Source organism: Nematolebias whitei, chromosome 19 (assembly GCF_014905685.2).
Source record: "Nematolebias whitei isolate Nwh7 chromosome 19, NemWhi1, whole genome shotgun sequence".
Classification (NCBI taxonomy): Eukaryota; Metazoa; Chordata; class Actinopteri; order Cyprinodontiformes; family Rivulidae; genus Nematolebias; species Nematolebias whitei.
The window spans coordinates 9,756,475-9,778,684 of record NC_056516.1 but is presented as its reverse complement, the minus strand read 5'-3'; the positions used below and the strand labels follow the sequence as shown (position 1 = coordinate 9,778,684).

At 39.7% G+C, this 22,210-nt stretch overlaps 1 protein-coding gene across 1 annotated transcript in view; it reads left to right on the top strand.

Annotated features, from left to right (window-relative positions):
* The window catches only part of calcr (calcitonin receptor), a 113,697-nt gene that overhangs the window by 74,918 nt on the left and 16,569 nt on the right, over positions 1 to 22,210 (top strand). The window contains exons 21-27 of the mRNA XM_037693618.1: positions 286 to 377; positions 2,122 to 2,248; positions 19,097 to 19,250; positions 19,999 to 20,059; positions 20,224 to 20,290; positions 20,421 to 20,639; positions 21,291 to 21,332. Coding sequence (XP_037549546.1) covers positions 286 to 377; positions 2,122 to 2,248; positions 19,097 to 19,250; positions 19,999 to 20,059; positions 20,224 to 20,290; positions 20,421 to 20,639; positions 21,291 to 21,332 — 762 coding nt within the window. The remainder of the gene's footprint in view (positions 1 to 285; positions 378 to 2,121; positions 2,249 to 19,096; positions 19,251 to 19,998; positions 20,060 to 20,223; positions 20,291 to 20,420; positions 20,640 to 21,290; positions 21,333 to 22,210) is intronic.

Sequence of the window (22,210 nt, the reverse complement as noted above, 5' to 3'; positions counted from 1 at the left end):
TCTCGTTTGTCTCTATGTGGCCCTGTGATGGACTTGCGACCCGTCCAGGGTGTACCCCGCCCCTCGCACAGTGATTGCTGGACATGGGCACCAGCGACCCCCGTGACCCAAAATGGAATAAACGGGTAAAGATAATGGATGGATGGATGGATATTGTATTCAAATTAATGTTAATCCATCTTTACAATACAAGAAACAACTTTTTTAGAGATGCTTTTTCCCTCCCTTTTTCCTTCCATTTTCTAACATATCTGTAATTATATATGTCTTTTGTTCTTCCTGCAGTCTGCCTACATCCTGTTTTACATGACGATAGTCGGCCACGCCTTATCCATCGCCTCCCTGCTCATCTCTCTGGCCATCTTCTTCTACTTCAGGTAACCGATTCAGTTTTGTGCTCCCGTCCTGCATGTCTGAAGCGTTCGTTGTCTTTAAACTCAATCCTCCTCACATCCAGTAGATCTGACAGCGACACAGATGCTTACATAGAAGGACAAACCTCCGGTTTAAGAGTCGGCATATTCTTCACTGTGCTTTAAACTAAAAAAGTGAATCAGAGTTTATTAAACACGTCCCTTGGAGCCACACAGGAGATTTTTTTAATGAAATGTATGAATGTTTTCAAGCATTTAATATAATTTCAAGCTAGAAAAACAGTCCACAGGTTTAAAAGACAGATGCTGAATCAAATAAAATACTTTCTTGCGCAACATCTAATGTACGATTCTATATGAAAGAGTTGTGACGTCATCTGAGTCCACAAGAGTCAGCGTCCTGCTCATTATGGGTTTATATGGAGCTGAACTTCTTTTGCACCCCAAAGGAAAAGATCACCATTAAATAAAATGCATCAGCCAAACATAAACAGTGAGATATTATGAATAAATAACTGTAATAGATATATATATTATTATAGGGAATGTACCTTTATTCTGATAGAAATTCAAGTAAATTGTGCAACAGTCTGCAATATACAGGTTCATTTTGTCAAAAGTATATACTTGATAAGTTTGTATGCTAAATGCATTTTTATTTATTAATAAAATAAGATTTAGTTTGATAGGTATCTTTAAGGAAATCAGTTTATGCCTTATTTACCAGAATAAATATTATTGCTGTATTGCTGGTTATGTCACGGTTGTAAATTTACTGACGGCTGAAATGCAGCTGTTGTTTAGAACCGAGCTGTAAAAATAAATTTTAGTTACAAAGTTTTAGACACATGTGCAGGAGCGAAGTTACAAAACTCTGTGAACCTCGGAGTCACACTCAGCTACATGTAATATTCCAGAGACAAAGAAAATGTTGTTTTTTTCTTTTTCGCCGAACATATTTATAGCCAAAGCACTTGAAGACTTCATTTTGTGTTATGAAATCCAGATGTGACTCTGCATGTGACAGTGTGTACCTGCACCATACGGTTATTTTGAACTGCACTTTAAGATTATCAAGAATCTCAGATATAAAAATTAAAAATAAACATAATAAATTGATTTGCTGTGTAAAACAGGAGCAGGGACTATCTAAAAATATTCAGAGGATTTCATAAAAACATTTTAATGTGATAAAAAATATTACATAAAAACTGCTTTGATATTTTCTTAAAACTCTATTATCAACATTGTTTTGTTTTTTTCAATGGAAACTATGGCCACAAAACTATATTCCAATAACTAAATTAATATTCAGAGTGGTCAAAACACTACCAAGTTAGATTCAGCTTTAAATCATTCACAAACTGCATTTTGTTTGAGTACTGTACTTATTGCTGATGACATGGATACTTATAGGCCTACTAGTACTTCATATTTTGATCCATAACTGTTTTTATGTCACTTATTACGCCTTTTATTACATTGTTAATCATGAGAGGCCAGTAAAGCGCATGAGAAAGCACCCTCGGGGAACATTATGTTTTATTTAACAATACTTCTAGCATGTAGAGCGGGGACCATTTAAATACAATTCAGTTCAAGGAGCCTCAGGATTCTTTTAACAACAAGAGTAAATACTATAAAATACTGTATGCATGGATGGATGCCCAAGTTTTTAATAGTTATGACATCACAAATGGTTCTGTATTGTCAGCGTGTTGTATTCATGATGCATCCTGTTCCACAGGAGTCTGAGCTGTCAAAGGATCACGCTACACAAGAACCTCTTCTGCTCTTACGTGCTCAACTCTGCCCTCACCATCATCTATCTGGTCACCGTGGTCAACAACCCCAAAGTGGTGGCCAGAAACCCTGTGAGTAAATATTTACCAAAAATACTGCTGCAGTGCATTTTATAATGTTTGCAACTCACTCTAATTCACGTTTTAATAAAAGCTATACTGAACAAAAATATAAATGCAACATTTTTGTTTTTGCTTCTATTTTTCATGAGCTTAACTCAAAGATCAAAGACTTTTTTACATACACAAAAATATTTTTTTTCTCTAAATATTGTTCACAAATTTGTGTAAATCTGTGTTAGTGAGCACTTCTCCTTTACTGAGATAATCCATCCACCTCACAGGTGTGGTGTATCAAGATGCTGATTAGACAGCATGATTATTGTACAGGTGTGCATTAGGCTGACCACAATAAAAGGCCACTCTAAAATGTGCAGTTTTTTTCACAGCACAATGCCACAGATGTCACAAGTTTTGAGGGAGCGTGCAACTGGCATGCCGACTGCAGGAATGTCCACCAGAGCTGTTGCCATGAATTGAATGTTCATTTCTCTACCATGAACCATCTCTAAAGGATCAAAGTTCATGCTCAATTAGGTGTCAGAAAATTTGGGAGTACATCCAACCGACCTCACAACCGCAGACCACATGTAACCACGCCTGTCCAGGACCTTCACAGCCAGCATCTTCACCTCCAAGATCATCCGAGACCAGTCACCGGGACAGCTGCTACAACAATTGATTTACATATCTAAAGAAATTCTGTTCAGAAACCGTCTCAGGAAAGCTCATCTGCATGCTCATCATCCTCATCGGGGTCACAGCCTGACTGCAGTTTGTCGTTGTAACCGACTTGAGTGAACAAATGCTCACCTTTGATGGCGTATGGCATGTTGGAGAGATGTTGTCCTCACAGATAAATCCCAGTTTTTGCTGAACAGAGCAGATGGCATTGTGTGGATGAGTGGTTTGCTGACGCTGTGAATCGAGTGGCTCATGATGGCGGTGGGGTTACGTTATGGAAAATTAACATAGAGGCTGGTTTGGTTACACGTAGTCTGAGGTTGTTAGGCCAGTTGGATGTACTGCCAAATTCTCTGAAACACTTTTGGAGATGGCTTATGGTAGTGAAATTACCGTAATTTCCAGTCTATAGAGCGCACCTGACTATAATCTGCGCACACTAAACTTTAAATAAAACACAACTGTCTACAAAAATAAGCCACGCCGCATGTGTCCACATTTTAATTTCAGGAACTGTACATAGCTCCTGACAGAATGTGCAGCTCTTGTTGTAATACAAGAATCAACCACCAGATGACGTTCCATATACTTTAGATTGCTTACAACACAGACACGAACTGCTGATCCTCATAGGTCTTCATGATAACACCCTGTCTGACTCATGGTTGCTCTACTACATACAGTAACCTACAACCTACTGAATGAACACACACTAGTCTAAGAGGAACAGACCAGTAATCACTGGAGAGAACAGTGCTGACGAAGCTACCGCTAAATGTTTTTGGCGGCAGGAAGCTAGTTAGCCCATGAAGAAAAAAATACGGTAATATTATTTAAAAAAAAAATACATAAACTAGCTGTGGCACTATAAGCAGTGGTGTCCAAAGCGTGTGAAAAAAATAGCAGCCTATACACAGGAAATTACGGTACCTTTCAATTCATGACAACAGTTCTGGTGGCATTCCTGCAGTCAGCAAGGCAACTGCTGCTCCCTCAAAACTTGTCACATCTGTGCTGTGATAAAACTTTTAGAGCGGCCTTTTATTGTGGGCAGCCTAAGACACACCTGTACAATAATTCTGCTGTCTAATCAGCATCTTGATCTGCCACACCTGTGAGGTGGGTAGATTATCTCAGTAAAGGAGACCAGGTCACTAACACAGATTTACACAATTTGTGAACATTTGATAGAAAAAGGCCTTTGAGTGTAGAAAAAGTCTTAAATCTTGAGCTCATGAAAAATCGGCGCAAAAACAAAAGTGTTGTGTTTATATTTTTGTTCAGTGTTGGTGAAACCACTAATACATAACCACAATTCTTTATCTTTATATAAACAACAACAAAAATATCAATTGATTAAAAAAATATATTTGAACTTAAAATATTAGCGTGTTTGTAAAACCAAATCATTCAGTGCATTTTTTTCAATGAACATGTAAACAAAATGTATTTCTGAGCTTTTGTTTCAACAGCAGAACGTAGTTTTCTTGAGGTCCATTTTCTCCTGTTGGAGCGTCACCGCCTCACTGAATGCAGATGTGAAATCTTTGAAACTCTGACGTCTGTTTAGGCAGAGGCAGTAAATCTGTCGTGGAGGAATGCCTCACTATCAGAACCAGGCATAAATTTTTGGTGTTACTCCTCAGGAATCAAAATAATGGCCGTCTCCTAACTGAACGCCCACTGTTTCTAAAAAATGTATTTGAAAAAACTTCTCTCACTCCAAAAAATAAAATAAAATAAATAAAAGACAGAAAAGATTTACATCAACTTTTATGACGACCCAAATAAAATTAAAACTATAAGGATCTCCAGATAAAAATAACAAAGTAAAACAGACAAAATATTTCTTAAAACTTTTCCATCACCCAAATCATATAAAATATTTAATAAGATTTTCACCATTTGTGTAAAAGAACTTCAAATGATCTCACAAAGCAGGATAAACGATAAACAGGACTGCAAGTGCTGCTCACTAGAATCCCATATCCATCAGCCTGTTTTCAGACAAAGCACTGGAAACTCTGCAGAGTTTAAATCTCAAACCTGCTGCTGCTTCTTTGAATGCATTACCAGATCTGTCTAGTTTCTACACATCATAGATGTACCCAAGAAGCAGACTAATCATTATCAGCGTATCATCAATGTTTCATCACATTCAGGAAGGAGGACGATGAGTTGTGGCTCCACTTCAAACTCTTGTTTGTCTCAAAAAGTTTTGTCTTGAGTCTGTTCCTTTCTGATGTACGGTGGTGAAGTTGTGCTTCCTTGCTGCAACATGTCAAAATAAAATGATTTACTGTGACCCTGCATCTTTAAAGGAAGCAGCAAAAGCCTCCAGGAGCACCAATGGTTTGGATTCACATGTGTCTGGTGGGAAACATTTTTGAAATTAATCGCTGCCAGAGCAAGACTTATGGGTCTGCTTTTGAGGCTGGTGATTTAGGAACTGTAAATTGTTGGAAACATTTGCTCTTGCTGAGAAAATAAGCTCTTTATATTCTCTGCGGTGTGATGATACAAACTCTGGTTTGGCCAGCCAGCAGCACAGGGGAGTGATACCCCAAGGCTTATGTCAAACCAGGGAGGAGGATTAAGACATGGGCCACATACTGCATCATTGATAGTTGTTCCTTCTTTTTTTAATAACCAGGGCAAAAATTGGTAATCAGCAGTTCAATAATGCTGATATCAGTGGTTTCCTGATTTAATGTAAAACTCCTAGAAAAAAACAAGAAATGTAAAAAAGAAAAGTGGATTAAAGTTTTACTGTGAGTTACTAAGAGATTTTGAGAGGCCAGGATTTTTAATTTATTTTAATTTGATTGCACATGTGCAGTCAAAACATTTAGTGCACATATTTTAAAAGAAACAAACTATTTTATGCTTTGCATTAGCAGTTGTGTAAGTACATCCTCTATTCATTATCTTTACCCGCTTTTTTGTTTCTGGGTCGAGTGGGTCAGTGGTGACATGTCCAGCAGTCACTGAGCAAGAAGTGGGGCACACCACAGACAGGTTGCATGCCCATCACAGGGCCTGTGTAAACTCAGAGACTGTGCAACAGCAACACAATTTGAGATAGAACATGTAAAAAGTACACGTAAAAAGTGAAGGGACCAAGTATATATCCATGTGGTACACCTTTATCAACTGTGTTGCTGCTTGTTTTGAAATCACAAAACAACAGAAATATGTTTGAATCAATAGAAAAACACTAAAAGCATGTAAGACATTTTAAAACATTTAAAATAAACAAAATGTTAAAAAAAATGATTACAATACTTTTTTATGACAGTAAGTTAGATTTTCCTGATTGTGCATTTTATTTGAACAAATCCAATTATCGACAAGAAGCAGCTCCCAAATCTAACATATATGGTGTGTAATTAGGGTCCAAAGATGTGTTAACAAAGATTTTAAAAACAATATTTAGAACTTCCATCCATCCATTATCTTTTATCCGATTCCTCCTTTTTGGGTCGCGGGGGTCACTGGTACCCATATCCAGCCATCACTGTGTGAGGGACGGGGGACACACTGGACAGGTCTCCAGTCCATCACAGGGACACACAGAGACAAATGAGACAAACAACCATTCTCTCTCTCACCTAGGGACAATTTAGAGTTACCAGTCAGCCTAACATGCATGTTTTTGGTCTGTGGGAGGAAACTGGTGTACCTTGAGAAAACCCATGCATGCACGGAGAGAACATGCAAACTCCACCCAGAAAGGCCCCTGGTCGAGATTTGATCCAGTGACCTTCTTGCTGAGAGGCAGCAGCTCTACCAACTGTGTTGCTCAATATTTACAACTTTTTCAGCTCAATTAATAGGTCATTTTGTTCCACTTTGACAAACTATGACCCATGGCGTGCTGGTAAAGATTCTCAGTCATCCAGGATATGATAAATTCAAAATACGTTCAATACAAAAACAACTGGACTTTATTTGTAACAGAAGACGTTTCGTTCCTCATCCGAGGAGCTTTCTCAATTCAAAGAGCAGTGAGTGAGGGGTTCAGGTTATAAGGCTGAGTGAGATAAAACATGCACACATATGTCGATTGGCAATTCACACCTAAACACCTTAACAGTAGGGGTTTCTTAAGGTTTTTGTTACTCTAATTCACAGATGAGGCCCCTCTGTTCCCATCAGGTGTGAAAACTGGCTGGGAATGAGTCGCATTATGGGTTTTTGAAAGTGGAAATCTGAGGCCTCCGCCTCTGTTAAAATATGTTTTTTCTCTTTTTACATAAATTGCTTCCTTCACCCCCCTCTCAAACCATCTGTGTTCTCGATCCAAAATGTGCACATTTTGGTCCTCAAAAGAGTGTCCCTTATCTGTGATGTGGAGGTGAACAGCTGAGCTTTGTCCTGAGGAAGTATGGAATGGTATTAAGTTTATTCATTTAAAAAAAGTACAAAACAATTTCATAACAATATAAAAAAAGATACAAAAGATTTCAAATGAAAGGCAGCAGAAAGAAGAAAAAATCTTATTATATTTGCCCCTTTTTTCAAACAATTAGTTCAATCATAATAATTTTCAAGTAACAGAACAAAATGAATAACTCTTTCTAATTTTTCTAATTCTAACACAAAACACACACTAAGCTGCTTCATATATATATACTTAACAATCCAGTTTTGATCTTTTTCTTAAATGTACACATTGACTTGGCATTTTTCACAACACTCTCTAGACCATTCCACAATCCAACTCCTTGGATTGAGGTAGACCTTCCCTTCAGACTAGTTCTGAATTTTGGTTTGACAAATATCTCTATTCCCTTAAGATTATGACAACTTTGTCTTTTAACAAAATTTCTTTGGATATTTAATGGTAATGTGTTATTTTGAGCCCTATACATAACTGATAAAGTACAGTAATCTACCAAATCATGGAACTTCAATAACTTCAGTTGATAAAATAATGTGCTTGATGGGTGACAGTAATGCTTTCTGGTGATAATTCTTACAACTCTTTTCTGTAAAATAAAAATAGGTTTTGTAAATGTTTTACACGCTTTCCCCCAAACATCAACGCAATAGATTAAATGTGGAATAATAATTGTGTTATACAACATGTATAGAGCTTTATCATTTAATAATTCCCTGACTTTGTATAGTACTGCAATAGATTTAGATATTTTTGTTCTTACAGAATTTATGTGATTTTTCCATGTTAGATGTTCATCAATGATTACACCCAAAAATTTCATCTCATTATCTCTACAAATCTCCATCCATCCATCCATCCATCCATTTTCTTTACCCGCTTATTCCATTTTGGGTCACGGGGGTCGCTGGTGCCCATGTCCAGCAATCACTGTGCGAGGGGCGGGGTACACCCTGGATGGGTCGCAAGTCCATCACAGGGCCACATAGAGACAAACGAGACAAACAACCATTCACTTTCTCACTCACACCTAGGGACAATTTAAAGTTACCAATCAGCCTAACATGCATGTTTTTGGCCTGTGGGAGAAAACCGGAGTACCCAGAGAAAACCCACGCATGTACGGACAGAACATGCAAACTCCACCCAGAAAGGCCCCTGGACCGGGGTTTGAACCAAGGACCTGCTCGCTGAGAGGCAGCAGCTCTACCAGTTGCGCCACCGTGCTGCCCTCTACAAATCTCAACACCCTCAATTTTAAATGGATCATCAACAGTTCTCTTTTTGTTACTAAATATCATGTATTTAGTTTTATCTAAATTTAATGATAATTTATTAATTTTAAACCAAGTTTGGATTTTATCAAATTCTGTCCATCAATTCCAACATCCGTTTTACATCTTTACCCAAACAAAAAAAATGTGGTGTCTTCTGCAAAAACAACACATTTGAGGAGTCCTGATACATTCACTAAGTCATTCACATATAAAATAAATAACTTTGGTCCAAGTACAGAGCCTTGAGGAACTCCACAAGTGATATTGCACAGGTCAGATCTTACACCATTTATTTGTACAAACTGTTTCCTATCTTTTAAATAGCTAGATACCCAGTGTAATGCTGGTCCTCTTATACCATATTTATTTAATTTTTCAAGGAGAATAGTGTGGTCAATAGAATCGAATGCTTTTTTTAAATCAACAAAAATACTAACACAATACTGTTTTTGATCGACAGCAGTAGTTATTTGTTCTATTATTTCCATGAGAACCATTGATGTAGAGTTTTTTGCTCTAAACCCATACTGACTGCTACTTAGAATGTTTTGTTTAGTAATAAATTTATATAATCTGGTCACAAACAGTTTTTCTAGAATTTTTGAGAACTGTGGTAATAAAGATATTGGTCTATAATTATTGAACACACATTTATCACCATTTTTAAAGAGAGGAACTACCTTTGCTACTTTCATATTGTCTGGAAATATTCCTTTTGAAAATGATAAATTACAAACATATGTAAACGGCTCGATAACATAACTCATTATGTCCTTTACAAACATCATATCCATGTCCACCCAGTCTTTTGATCTCTTATCTGTAAGATTTTTTACTACAATCATTATTTCTTCTTTGTCAGTTCCATTAAGAAAAATACTGTTGTCACAACTTATAACTGAATGGTTCACATTCTTTATGACTTTTCAGAACACTATTCATTACTCGCCATGTAGCTTTCATATCACCATTACTTTTATTTAATAAATCACTATAATATTCCTTCTTGTGTTTCCTTATAATCACTACTAATTTATTTCTGTACTTCTTATATTTCTCTTCAGCCTTTTGTGTTCTCAATTTCAAGAAACATGTATACAAATAATTCTTTTTTTACAAGCATTTCTCAACCCTTTCGTTATCTATGGTTGGTCAACAACATTTCTCTTTGTATAATTATTTTGCACACAATTCTTTTTATACAGAGCTCCTAAAATATTCATAAACTCATCATGTGATCTGTTCACATCATCAGCATACACGTCTTTCCAGCTTTGTTTATGTAAATCATCTTTTAATTTGTCCATTGCTTTTTTTGACGTGTTTATTGTTTTTTTCTTAATTGTGATTTCTTTTGTAATGCTTTGATCATTTTTATAAATCATGAAAACTGGTAAGTGATCACTCAAATCACTCGTTAAAATACCTCCCATCACATCCCCATTTGTTACATTTGTGAAAATATTATCGATTATTGTAGCACTATGAGTTGTAATTCTTGTTGGTTTTGATATTAACGGATAAAGATTTAAACTATACAATGAATTTGTAAATGTGCTGATGTTATTTGAATCTGTTTTATTTCCCAGGTCAATATTAAAATCTCCACACAAAAAAATGCTTTTATTAAAACTCTTGTTCAATCGTTGTACGATTTTATCAGTGAATGTTTCTATATTTGATCCTGGAGATCGATATACACAACTTATCAATATGTTTTTATCATTCTTGTTTATTATTTCTATTGTTATTATTTCCATGATATTATCAACAACTATTGACATTTCATTAATTAACTTACATTTTATTTCATTTTTAACAAATAGAGCCACTCCACCACCCCTTTTGTTGCTTCTGTTCACATGATATAATTCATACCCTTCGATGTGAACATTATTTGTGTTTTCATCATTGAGCCATGTCTCTGACAGTGCTATTATTGTAAAGGTTCTGTTTAGCTGTTTTAAATAATCTGTTATTTTGGATATATTTGCATTTAAACTTCTACTATTAAAGTGAATAATAGAGTTGTAAGTAGCTCTCTCTCTCTCTCTCTCTTGTATTGAACGTTTTTTGAATTTACCATACCATACCATTTTATTTATAGAGCACTTAAAACAGCGACAAGGCCAACCAAAGTGCTGTACAGACAGAAAAACAGGCAACACACTAAGCAATTCAAAAAGCGTTCAATACAAAAACAACTGGACTTTATTTGTAACAGAAGACGTTTCGCTCCTCATCCGAGGAGCTTTCTCAATTCAAAGAGCAGAGAGTGAGAGATTCAGGTTATAAGGCTGAGTGAGATAAGACACACACACACATATATGTAGATTGGCAGTTCACACCTAAAAACCTAAACAGTAGGTCTTTGTTCCTCTAATTCACAGTCGAGGACCCCTCTGTTCCCATCAGGTGTGAAAACCGGCTGGGAATCTGTTTTAAAGTTGCATTATATGTTTTTGAAAGTGGAAATCTGAGGCCTCCTCCTCTGTTAAGAGACGGCTTTTCTCTTTTTACATAAATTGCTTCCTTCACCCCCCTCTCAAACCATCTGTGTTCTCGGTCCAAAATGTGCACATTTTGGTCCTCAAAAGACTGTCCCTTATCTGTGAGGTGGAGGTGAACTGCGGAATTTTGTCCAGAGGAGGTGGCTCTCCTGTGTTGAGTCATGCGTCTGTGAAGAGGCTGTTTAGTTTCTCCAATGAAGAGGTCTGGACAGTCCTCGCTGCACTGGACCGCATACACTACACCACTCTGTTTGTGTATGGGTGTTTTGTCCTTAGGGTGGACCAGCCTCTGTCTGAGAGTCCTGCTAAGTTTGAAATGTACTGGGATCTTGTGTTTGTTGAAGATCCTTCTGAATTTCTCTGATACTCCAGCAACATAAGGGATGACAATGTTTTTACGTCTGTTGTTCTCCTTTTTCTGTTTATTAATGTGTTTTGTAGATTTCCTTGCTGACTTGACAAAAGCCCAGTTAGGATATCCACATGTTTGAAGAGCTTCTTGAATGAGTTTCAGTTCCTTTTCCTTCCCTTCTGTCTTCGTGGGGACGCATTCGACCCGATGTTGTAAAGTTCTGATGACAGAGAGTTTGTGTTCCAGTGGATGGTGGGAGTCAAACAGAAGATACTGGTCTGTGTGGGTTGGTTTTCTGTAAACTTCAATGTTGAGGCTGTCCTCTCTCTCCATCTGAACCAAACAGTCCAAAAAAAGGCAGCTTGTTGTCGTTTGCATCCTCTCTGGTGAACTTGATGTTGTTATCGACCGAGTTAATGTGTCTGGTGAACGCTTCTATTTCTTTGGCTTGGATATTGACCCAGGTGTCATCCACATAACGGAACCAATGGCTTGGCTTTGTTCCCTCATAGGAGTGTAGGGCTCTCTGTTCCACTTCCTCCATGTAGAGATTGGCAACAATGGGTGACACTGGAGATCCCATGGCACAGCCGTGCTTCTGTCTGTAAAAACTGTCATTGAACTTGAAATAAGTGGTGGAGAGGCAGAGATCCAACAGGGTGCAGATCTGGTCTGGGGTGAAGTTGATCCTGTTGATTAAGTCCTTGTCTTGTAGAAGTTGTTTTCTACTGCTTCAGTAGCAAGTGAAAAGAGAAGTCACATCATACGATACAAGGGTTTCTCCTGGGGTTAGTTTCAAATGTTGAACTTTGTTAGCAAAATCAATGGAGTTCTTTATGTGATGAGGTGTGTTTCCAACAAGAAGAGCTAAAATACCAGCCAGATGTTTAGCAATATTGTATGTCACTGAGTTCATGCTGCTGACGATGGGACTGAGTGGTGTTCCTTCTTTGTGGATTTTAGGAAATCCATAAAGACAGGGATTGGCTTCCCCTGGGTACAATCTTTAATACAACCATCGATTGATTGTTTTCTCCTTTTCAAGTTTTTGTAAGTAATCTGTGACTTTCTTTTTATATGTGCTAGTTGGATCCTTCTTCAGAATCTCGTAGGTGTTGTTGTCGCTCAGTAGTGTAGTTATTTTTTCCTGGTAATCAGAAGTGTTGAGGACTACTGTGCATCTTCCTTTATCAGCTGGTAAAATGGTGATGTTTTGGTCCTGGCTGAGTGATGTTACAGCTTTCCTTTCCTGTGGTGTGAGATTAGAAGGAGGCTGGGCCTTTTCAACGAAACAAGAAACTTCTTCCAACAGAGGAAATGGTAGCAAAGTAGACAGCTTCGGGAGGGTCTGATCCATTTTGAGTGAGAAGTGAGTTGAAAAGGTCCAGCTATCACAACATCAAAAGAGCAAGGAACGTCAAAAAAGTAAGTTTCTAAAATTACAACAGAGAGCGGTTTTCTCATCACAAACCATCAGTCAAGATCAGGAGGTTGTTGCCAACACTAATTTTCAGGACCAGTGGGTTAGAAATTTGTCTAACAGGACATTGACACAACTTGAGAAAGATGTGCTGGCAAAAGGACTAAATTTTGCCATCTCCCCTCAAGAAATACCTGTTGTGGAACTAATCACGGCCACTGAATCCACGATTAGGAACAACAACTTGACGGAAGGAGAGGCAGAACAGCTCAGAATGGAAATATCAGCAACCCTCTCCAGTGCCAAACCGCCTCCTTCAAACCTCACACCACAGGAAAGGAAAGCTGTAACATCACTCAGCCAGGACCAAAACATCACCATTTTACCAGCTGATAAAGGAAGATGCACAGTAGTCCTCAACACTTCTGATTACCGGGAAAAAATAACAACACTACTGAGCGACCGTAACACCTACGAGACCCTGAAGAGGGACCCAACCAGTGCCTACAAAAAGAAAGTCACAGATTACCTGCAAAAACTTAAAAAGGAGAAAAGAATCAATCGATTTTTGTATTATAGATAGTACCCAGGGGAAGCCACTCCATGTCTTCATGGACTCCCAAAAATACACAAAGAAGGAACACCACTCAGACCCATCGTCAGCAGCATGAACTCAGTGACATACAATATTGCTAAACATCTGGCTGGTATTTTAGCTCCTCTTGTTGGAAACACACCTCATAACATAAAGAACGCAATTGATTTTGCTAACAAAGTTCAACATTTGAAACTAACCCCAGAAGAAACCCTTGTATCGTATGATGTGACTTCTCTTTTCACATGCATACCCATCTCTGAAGCAGTAGAAACCGTCAGAAAACAACTTCTACAAGACAAGGACTTAATCAACAGGACCAACTTCACCCCAGACCAGATCTGCACCCTGTTGGATCTCTGCCTCTCCACCACTTATTTCAAGTTCAATGACAGTTTTTACAGACAGAAGCACGGCTGTGCCATGGGATCTCCAGTGTCACCCATTGTTGCCAATCTCTACATGGAGGAAGTGGAACAGAGAGCCCTACACTCCTATGAGGGAACAACACCAAGCCATTGGTTCCGTTATGTGGATGACACCTGGGTCAAAATCCAAGCCAAGGAAATAGAAGCGTTCACGAGACACATTAACTCGGTCGATAACAACATCAAGTTCACCAGAGAGGATGCAAACGACAACAAGCTGCCTTTTTTGGACCGTTTGGTTCAGATGGAGAGAGAGGACAGCCTCAACATTGAAGTTTACAGAAAATCAACCCACACAGACCAGTATCTTCTGTTTGACTCCCACCATCCACTGGAACACAAACTCTCTGTCATAAGGACTTTACAACATCGGGCCGAATGCGTCCCCACGAAGACAGAAGGGAAGGAAAAGGAACTGAAACACATTCAAGAAGCTCTTCAAACATGTGGATATCCTAACTGGGCTTTTGTCAAGTCAGCGAGGAGATCTACAAAACAAACTAATAAACAGAAAAAGGAGAACAACAGACGTAAAAACATTGTCATCCCTTATGTTGCTGGAGTATCAGAGAAATTCAGAAGGATCTTCAACATACACAAGATCCCAGTACATTTCAAACCCAGCAGGACTCTCAGACAGAGGCTGGTCCACCCTAAGGACAAAACACCCATACACAAACAGAGTGGTGTAGTGTATGCGGTCCAGTGCAGCGAGGACTGTCCAGGCCTCTGCATTGGAGAAACTAAACAGCCTCTTCACAGACGCATGACTCAACACAGGAGAGCCACCTCCTCTGGACAAAATTCCGCAGTTCACCTCCACCTCACAGATAAGGGACACTCTTTTGAGGAACAAAATGTACACATTTTGGACCGAGAACACAGATGTTTTGAGAGGGGGGTGAAGGAAGCAATTTATGTAAAAAGAGAAAAGTCGTCTCTTAACAGAGGAGGAGGCCTCAGATTTCCACTTTCAAAAACATATAATGCAACTTTAAAACAGATTCCCAGTCGGTTTTCACACCTGATGGGAACAGAGGGGTCCTCGACTGTGAATTAGAGGAACAAAGACCTACTGTTTAGGTTTTTAGGTGTGAACTGCCAATCTACATATATGTGTGTGTGTGTGTGTGTGTGTGTGTGTCTTATGTGTGTGTGTGTGTTATCTCACTCAGCCTTATAACCTGTATCTCTCACCCTCTGCTCTTTGAATTGAGAAAGCTCCTCGGATGATGAGCGAAACGTCTTCTGTTACAAATAAAGTCCAGTTGTTTTTGTATTGAACGCTTTTTGAATTCATCATGTCCTGGATGACTGAGAATCTTCACCAGCGCACAAAGCAATATACAAAATGAGGTAAATCAGAATATAGACATAAAACCGATGCAGATAATGATGACTAACCAGTGTGGAGCATACAGGTTCAAAACACAGATCATCTGGTGTTGGAAGCTACTGAATAGTAGTGGGTTTTTAAACGGGGCTTGAATACCGAGAGGAAGGGGGCCTGTCTGACAAGCAGAGGCAACTCGTTCCAAAGTCTTGGTCCTGCTACAGAGAAGGCCCTGTCACCTCTGCGCTTAAGACAAGTTCCTGGAACTGTGAGGAGCAACTGGTCCGCTGACCTCAGGGAACGTGGTGGGACATACGGCTGTAGCAGATCAGAGAGATAGGGGGGCGCAAAACTGTTCAGTGATTTGTAGACATACAGGAGTATTTTGAACTGGATTCGAAGGTGAACCGGTAGCCAGTGCAGTGAGGCCAAAACTGTAGTAATTTTGCCTGTACTGGTTAAAAATCAGGCTGCTGCAATCTGGACCAGTTGTAGTCGTGCAATGGAGGTCTGACTGATACCAAACAGAAGTGAATTGCAGTAATCAAGACTAGATGTAATGAATGCTTGTATTACTGTCTCCAGGTTATTTTTGGATAATATGGGCTTCAGTTTAGACAGCCACCTCAGTTGGAAGAAACATGATTTAACAGTCATGTTTACATGATTAAGTTTCAGGGAAGGGTCCATTATCACGCCCAGATTAGTGACACTTTGTTTTTCTGACAGGGTTAGAATGGAAAGGTCAATGCAGTGGTTTGTGATCGTGTCGTTGGGAGGGAACAACATGACTTCAGACTTCTTTTCATTGAAACTTAAGAAATTTAAAGCCATCCAGTCCCTGATGTAAGCCAGGCAGTCGAGCAGAGGTTGAATAGAACATGTAGCATTGTGTCTTAGGGGGAAGTAAATTTGGCAGTCATCGGCGTAGAAGTGAAAGGGTATGTTGTTTCTGGAAAATAGCACTAAGTGGCAGCAGGTATAAAGAAAATAGGAGGGGACCCAGGATGGACCCCTGCGGAACCCCCCATTTAAGCTCTGCCGCTGCAGAACTAAAATCCTTGATGGAAACACAAAAGGATCTGTCAGCAAGGTACAATCTGAACCAACTGAGGGCTGACCCTGTGATGCCCACCCACTGCTCCAACCTAGCAATGAGGATCTCATGGTCGATGGTGTCAAAGGCGGCTGTAAGGTCCAATAGGACAAGCAGCACAGAATCATCAGTATCTGTTGTTAAGAAAATGTCATTAAAAACCTTCATTAGGGCAGTTTCAGTGCTATGGGGAGGTTTAAAGCCAGATTGGAATAGCTCTAGAGTCTAAGATAGCGTGACCCTCCAGGAAGCCCTTCAACTGGGACTCAACTATTTTCTCCAGTAGTTTAGAAACAAATGGGAGTCTGGAGACAGGCTGGTAGTTGGATACGACTGAGGGGTCAAGGTTTGTTTATTTTCAGGAGAGGCTGGACAGCAGCATGTGTAAAGGTTTTTAGCACCACGCCAGTGGATAAACTGCTATTTACAATAGCAAGAATGGACGGACCTAGAGTAGGGAAAACCTCCTTTAGTAGCCGAGGGGGAACCACATCAAAGGGGGAGCCAGAAGGTTTCAAGCTGCACATGACCTGCTCTAGAGAAGATAGAGTGATGGGTTCAAAATGGTCAAATAGAGCTACAGATTGAGGTGGGATGGATGGGTCATGAGTTGGAGGGGAAATGAGAGCCCGGATGGTCGCATTTTTTTCAAAAAGAAATGTAGGAAGTTCTCACACAGCTCAGTCAAGGCTTCCAGAGGTGATGGTTCAGTGAGGTGGAGAACAGAGTTTAGGGTAGAAAAGAGGACACGTGGGTTGTGAGAGTTTGAGGTTATGATATCAGAAAAGTATTTGGATTTAGCAGCTTTTTCTGCTTTCTGATAACGGCACCAACTCTCTTTAAGTATTTGAAAAGAGACCTGCAGCCTGTCTTTCCTCGACTTGCGCTCCGCCCTCCTGCACTGCTGCCTAACGGCCTTGGTGACGTCATTCAGCCAAGGTTCTGCTATGAGTTTTGATTTTTTAGTTTTAACAGGAGTGGCATGATCCAGAGTCTTTAAGCAGACAGAGTTGAACTGGGATGTCAGCTCCTCAGTGGTGGTGAGAAACACCGGGGGCTGAATGATCATTTCAGAGTTATAAACATCAGTGAAACGTGCAGTAGTGAAGTGGTTAATGGCCCGGCTACTACGTGCAGGAACGCACGGCTTAGGAGTTAGATGGGGGAAGGTGAACTTAAACCGGACTGGCATATGGTCTGAAAAAACATTATCACCAATTTCAAGATTACTAACAGTCACATCACGAGTTAAAACAAAGTCCAGTGTATGTCCGCTCTCTCGGGTGGGACCGTTTACATGCTGAGTTAGATTAAATGAATCCAACAAATCTAAAAAGTCCTTAACCAAGGGCTTCTCCTGACAGCACACATGCAAATTAAAGTCCCCAATAATGAAAACATGATCATATTTTGGTGTGATTTCAGCCAAGAAATCAGAAAACTCATTTATGAAATCCTTAGATCGAGGTTGGCGGTAGACGAGTGCACATAAAGTCTGAGGTGAATGTCCGAGTTCAAAGATGCTCAGCTCAAAGCTGGCGCGGGAAACTGGGATGGGCAGTTATTTACAGTCAAAAGTTGATTTGAATATTGTTAATAATCCTCCACCACGCCAGCCTGATGGCCGCGGTGTGTTCAAATACAGACAGTTTGGTGGAATTAATTCCGTCAAGGCGCTGGACTCACCCGGAGACATCCAAGTCTCTGTGATGCAGAAAAAGTCCAAATAGTACTCTTGAAAGTAGTCCCTGAGGATAAAAGTTTTGTTGGTAACAGATCTTGCGTTGACCAAATACATCCGGATACTGTCCAAAGTGGACCCAGCAGCGGTGGAGAGAGCGCGCGCCAGTGGCCGCAGATTTTCAGTAACGCCCCCTACGGGTCGGCCCATGTGCCGCACCAGCCGACAACTCCCGTTGTTTACCTGGTCCGGGCACACGGGAAGCTGGCGATGGAAACCATGATCATCAGCTGGAAAGGAAGATGCAGTGAGCAGGCCTTTAAGCTTTACCAGCCACCCAGCATGTTTTCCCCGGGGGGGGGGGGGGGGGGGTCCAGTGGTACGCTCATTATGATCTAAATAAGCGACATCGGCGGCAGAAAAACGACGATCCAGAAGCTGTTGTCGGTCATACACCAGTAGCGAGTTTATGTCCCACATGAAAAACGAACAAAACACAAATAATCCGAACACCATTAGCAGAGGTGGATTGCAAGCCATGTACACGGGCGCCATCTTTCCGGAAGACCGGTATTTATGACCCATGACACATCCACAATATGTTGATGGTTATAGCATTAGCAGACTGTGGCTGCATGAGATTGACGTGATAATAATATGTCATTAAAGTCACCACCTTTCATCAGAATGACTTAATCAGGGAACAGGAGCCATAAATAAATATACTGTCATTTGGTTGCATTACACTGAATTCTTAAATATATCATCATGTTGTCTTTAAGCTATTTCTCACTTCTTTTAGCAACAAACACACTCATGGAGCCCTGCAGACACAGAGTAAAACTATCATCTCCAGCTCCACTCACCTCCAAAGGGGGTAAATGAACATCTTCTCAGCCTGGAGAAGATAAAATACTGCAATGATTTTCTGCCACGAGCACTGCAATATTCTATTATTTCTTTGTTTATGTCATGCTGTGATGATGATAGGAGTGTTTAAATGTAATGATTTTCATATATGTCAAATAGTCTAAATCAGACCCAACAAATAACCAGGCTTTGTGTTTTGGTTCTCTCTGCAGGTTGGCTGTAAGGTTCTGCACTTCTTCCACATGTACATGCTGGGTTGCAACTATTTCTGGATGCTGTGCGAGGGTATCTATCTCCATACACTCATTGTGGTGGCTGTGTTTGCAGAGGAGCAGCATCTGCACTGGTACTACCTCTTAGGCTGGGGTGAGTTAAAGGCTGTGGATTTTCTTTACCTTTTAAATTGTATCAGCTGTTGTGCATTCCTACAGGATTTCATTCTGAGCTGAACTACATGGGAGTTTGAAAACTCCCAGGAAGTGGTGGAACAACGGGGAACACAATCTGGCGATATAATTGCAACCACCCGCTCCACACACAGCATGTCAGTGTGGACACGCTGACAGCTTTATAGACCTTCCTGTGGCTTTATGCTGCTCCTGACCTGGTTTCTGCAGCCTGTATGAAACAGGAGTAATTGTCTGCAAAACAAGCAAGCCATAAAATGTTAAAGGGATAATAAAAACTTTACAACTTCAAAACCTGACTCGTGTGGGTATCAATGCATGTGTGGGTGTCTTGTCTGTGTACATGGGACGAAGTCAATTTGTCTTGTCCTTCTGTGGCTGACTTGGTGCAGAAGCTCACTGGGGTGTGAAGGAATAACAATATTTTTGTGTTTTCCTGTCAAGAAAATAAGAAAAACTCTGAGCTCAGGTCCCTCCGGGTGTTTTACAGTCAACAAGCATTGTTAGATTAGTTTAAGTCAGAAAATTGCTTGTGTGGCTGAAAAGTGAAAAAAATTAATTTGCTGAAAACAAATGTATTTGTTGATTTAAAAGAAAAGTACTCAGAGATATGACTGAAGTAACCAAAGTTTAAAACTAATAGATAAGGCTGATGCGCGAATGATAAAAGGAATTTCACCTCATATGGCCGTCTTGTCTTGTTTAAGGCTTTCCCCTGGTGCCTGTGTCCATCCACGCCGTGGCGAGGAAAAAGTACTTTGATGACAAGTGAGTAATGTTCCAGAAACTTGTCTAAATAAACAGGAGATGTTTGCACATGTGCAGCCCAACGAGAGCGTGCCGATCCATGCGCACATGTGTTTTCTCACGTGTGTGTTCGTGTGTATTTTGGGCGGCAGACAGTATTGACGGATTCATTTTTCCTTCTGTAGCTGTTGGATGAGTGTGGAGACCCATCTGCTCTACGCAGTTCATGGGCCCATAGTGGCAGCACTTCTCGTGAGTCTGCAGACCCATTTATTTATTTATTTAATTTTTCTGTTAAAAAAATGGATCTCAGACAGAAAAATCTGGTCATTGTTCACAACTTTTGGAGCAAAAATGCCTTTTTTTGCTTAACTTCCTGCAGGTGAATCTATTCTTCCTGCTGAATATCATACGAGTGTTGGTCACCAAGCTGAGAGACACGCACCGGGCCGAGTCCAACATGTACATGAAGGCAGTGAGAGCCACCCTGATCCTGGTGCCCCTGCTGGGAATACAGTTTGTCATTTTTCCCTGGAGGCCAGAGAACCGGATGGCGGGCGAGGTCTACGAGTATGTCATGCACATACTCATGCACTACCAGGTACTGAGCCACATTCATTTAAACTACAATTAAATAGTGAGGTAGAGTAGAAGCTTGGCTCGAAGGTAATTCACTATACACCATGTAACATATATGATTAAAATGATGGCAGGAGTTCAACTCTGTTAGCAAAATATCTCATGTACCACAGAGGAGATTTAATGAAACTGAAAGTAATCATTGTCCAACTCATTAACGTTTAGTCAGTTTTGAGATGGTCGCCATGGGTAATGGACTTCAAACATAAAAATGAATAGAACTCAGTCAATGTTACACACAATGAGCTATACTTTGGTGTGGTAGTAGCTGAGAGTCATCCACAACACACAGTCTGGATGCTAATAGGCTGCTCAAGATCTTGCATTAGATTGCACATAATGCTATGTTTAGGATTTGATCAGACTGGCTCTAACTTCATCATCTCCAACAGAAAAGGTCTAGCTCTAACATTCTTTCAAGGAATGCTAGGTTTTAATTTCAATAAGCAGAGTTTAGAATGACTGATGCAATTTAGTGTTAAATTACCCTTCAAATAATGTTTAGATACATCATTAAACAGCAAATTCACTAACAAAGTTAGCTCATCTTAATACCAAAATATAATTCCAAACTGAAATCATGTTAATAAAAGACCTTTCTTTGTTTTTACAGGGTTTACTGGTAGCAACGATATTCTGCTTTTTCAATGGAGAGGTAAGGATTGTTCATGCATTTACATCTATAGAATGATTCCACTCTTTGGAGAATTAGATGAGAAGGATGATGTAACTCCCATGCCTGTAAGCTAGAAATAGAGCTAAATGGTAAGAAGAGTTCATGGGGAGGAACTGCATGAAAACAAAAAACAAAAAGGCAGGAAGGTACAGGCAACCCAAAGATGACACATTCTGAGGCTGAAATAAACCAAACCCCAGAAGAATATCTTCTTCGTCTTCTTCTTTCCACTTTTTCCTCTTCAGGGGTCTCCACATCCTCCTCCATCTCTGTCCTCTGCATCCTCTGTCCTCACTCCAACAACCTCCATGTCCTCTCTGACTGCATCCACATATCTCCTCTTTGTCTTTCTTCCAGAAGAATATAAGCTGCAAAAATCAAATAAAGCAGGAGAGAGATGAGAGACGAGATAAAGTTCAATGGCCAGATAAAACAGACAATTCAGAAAAAATAGAAAGCAAATCACAGCTTCTACAAAGATTAAGAAACGTATAAAACTGTGTGATACCAGTGCTCATGTTTCATGAATTACAAAGGGAGTGACTAACAGCGCCCACAAGCAACAATGTTTTTTTAACTTTACTTTTTATGTATAGGAGGTTTAAAAATAAATAGTAAGATTGGTGTTCATTTTCTGTTAAACTGAATTTTAATTTTTTTTTAAATAAACCATTTTGTTGTTTCTGCTTTCATTCATAAGCTTCATGCTTCTTTCAGTCTGTTATCTTTCAGCTGTTGAAAAGTCAAGTCAAGTCAACTTTATTTATAGAGCACATTTAAAACAGAACCTGTTATCAAAGTGCTTAACACCAACAACAATCAATGAGTAAATTAAAGAGAAAAATATATAAACATAT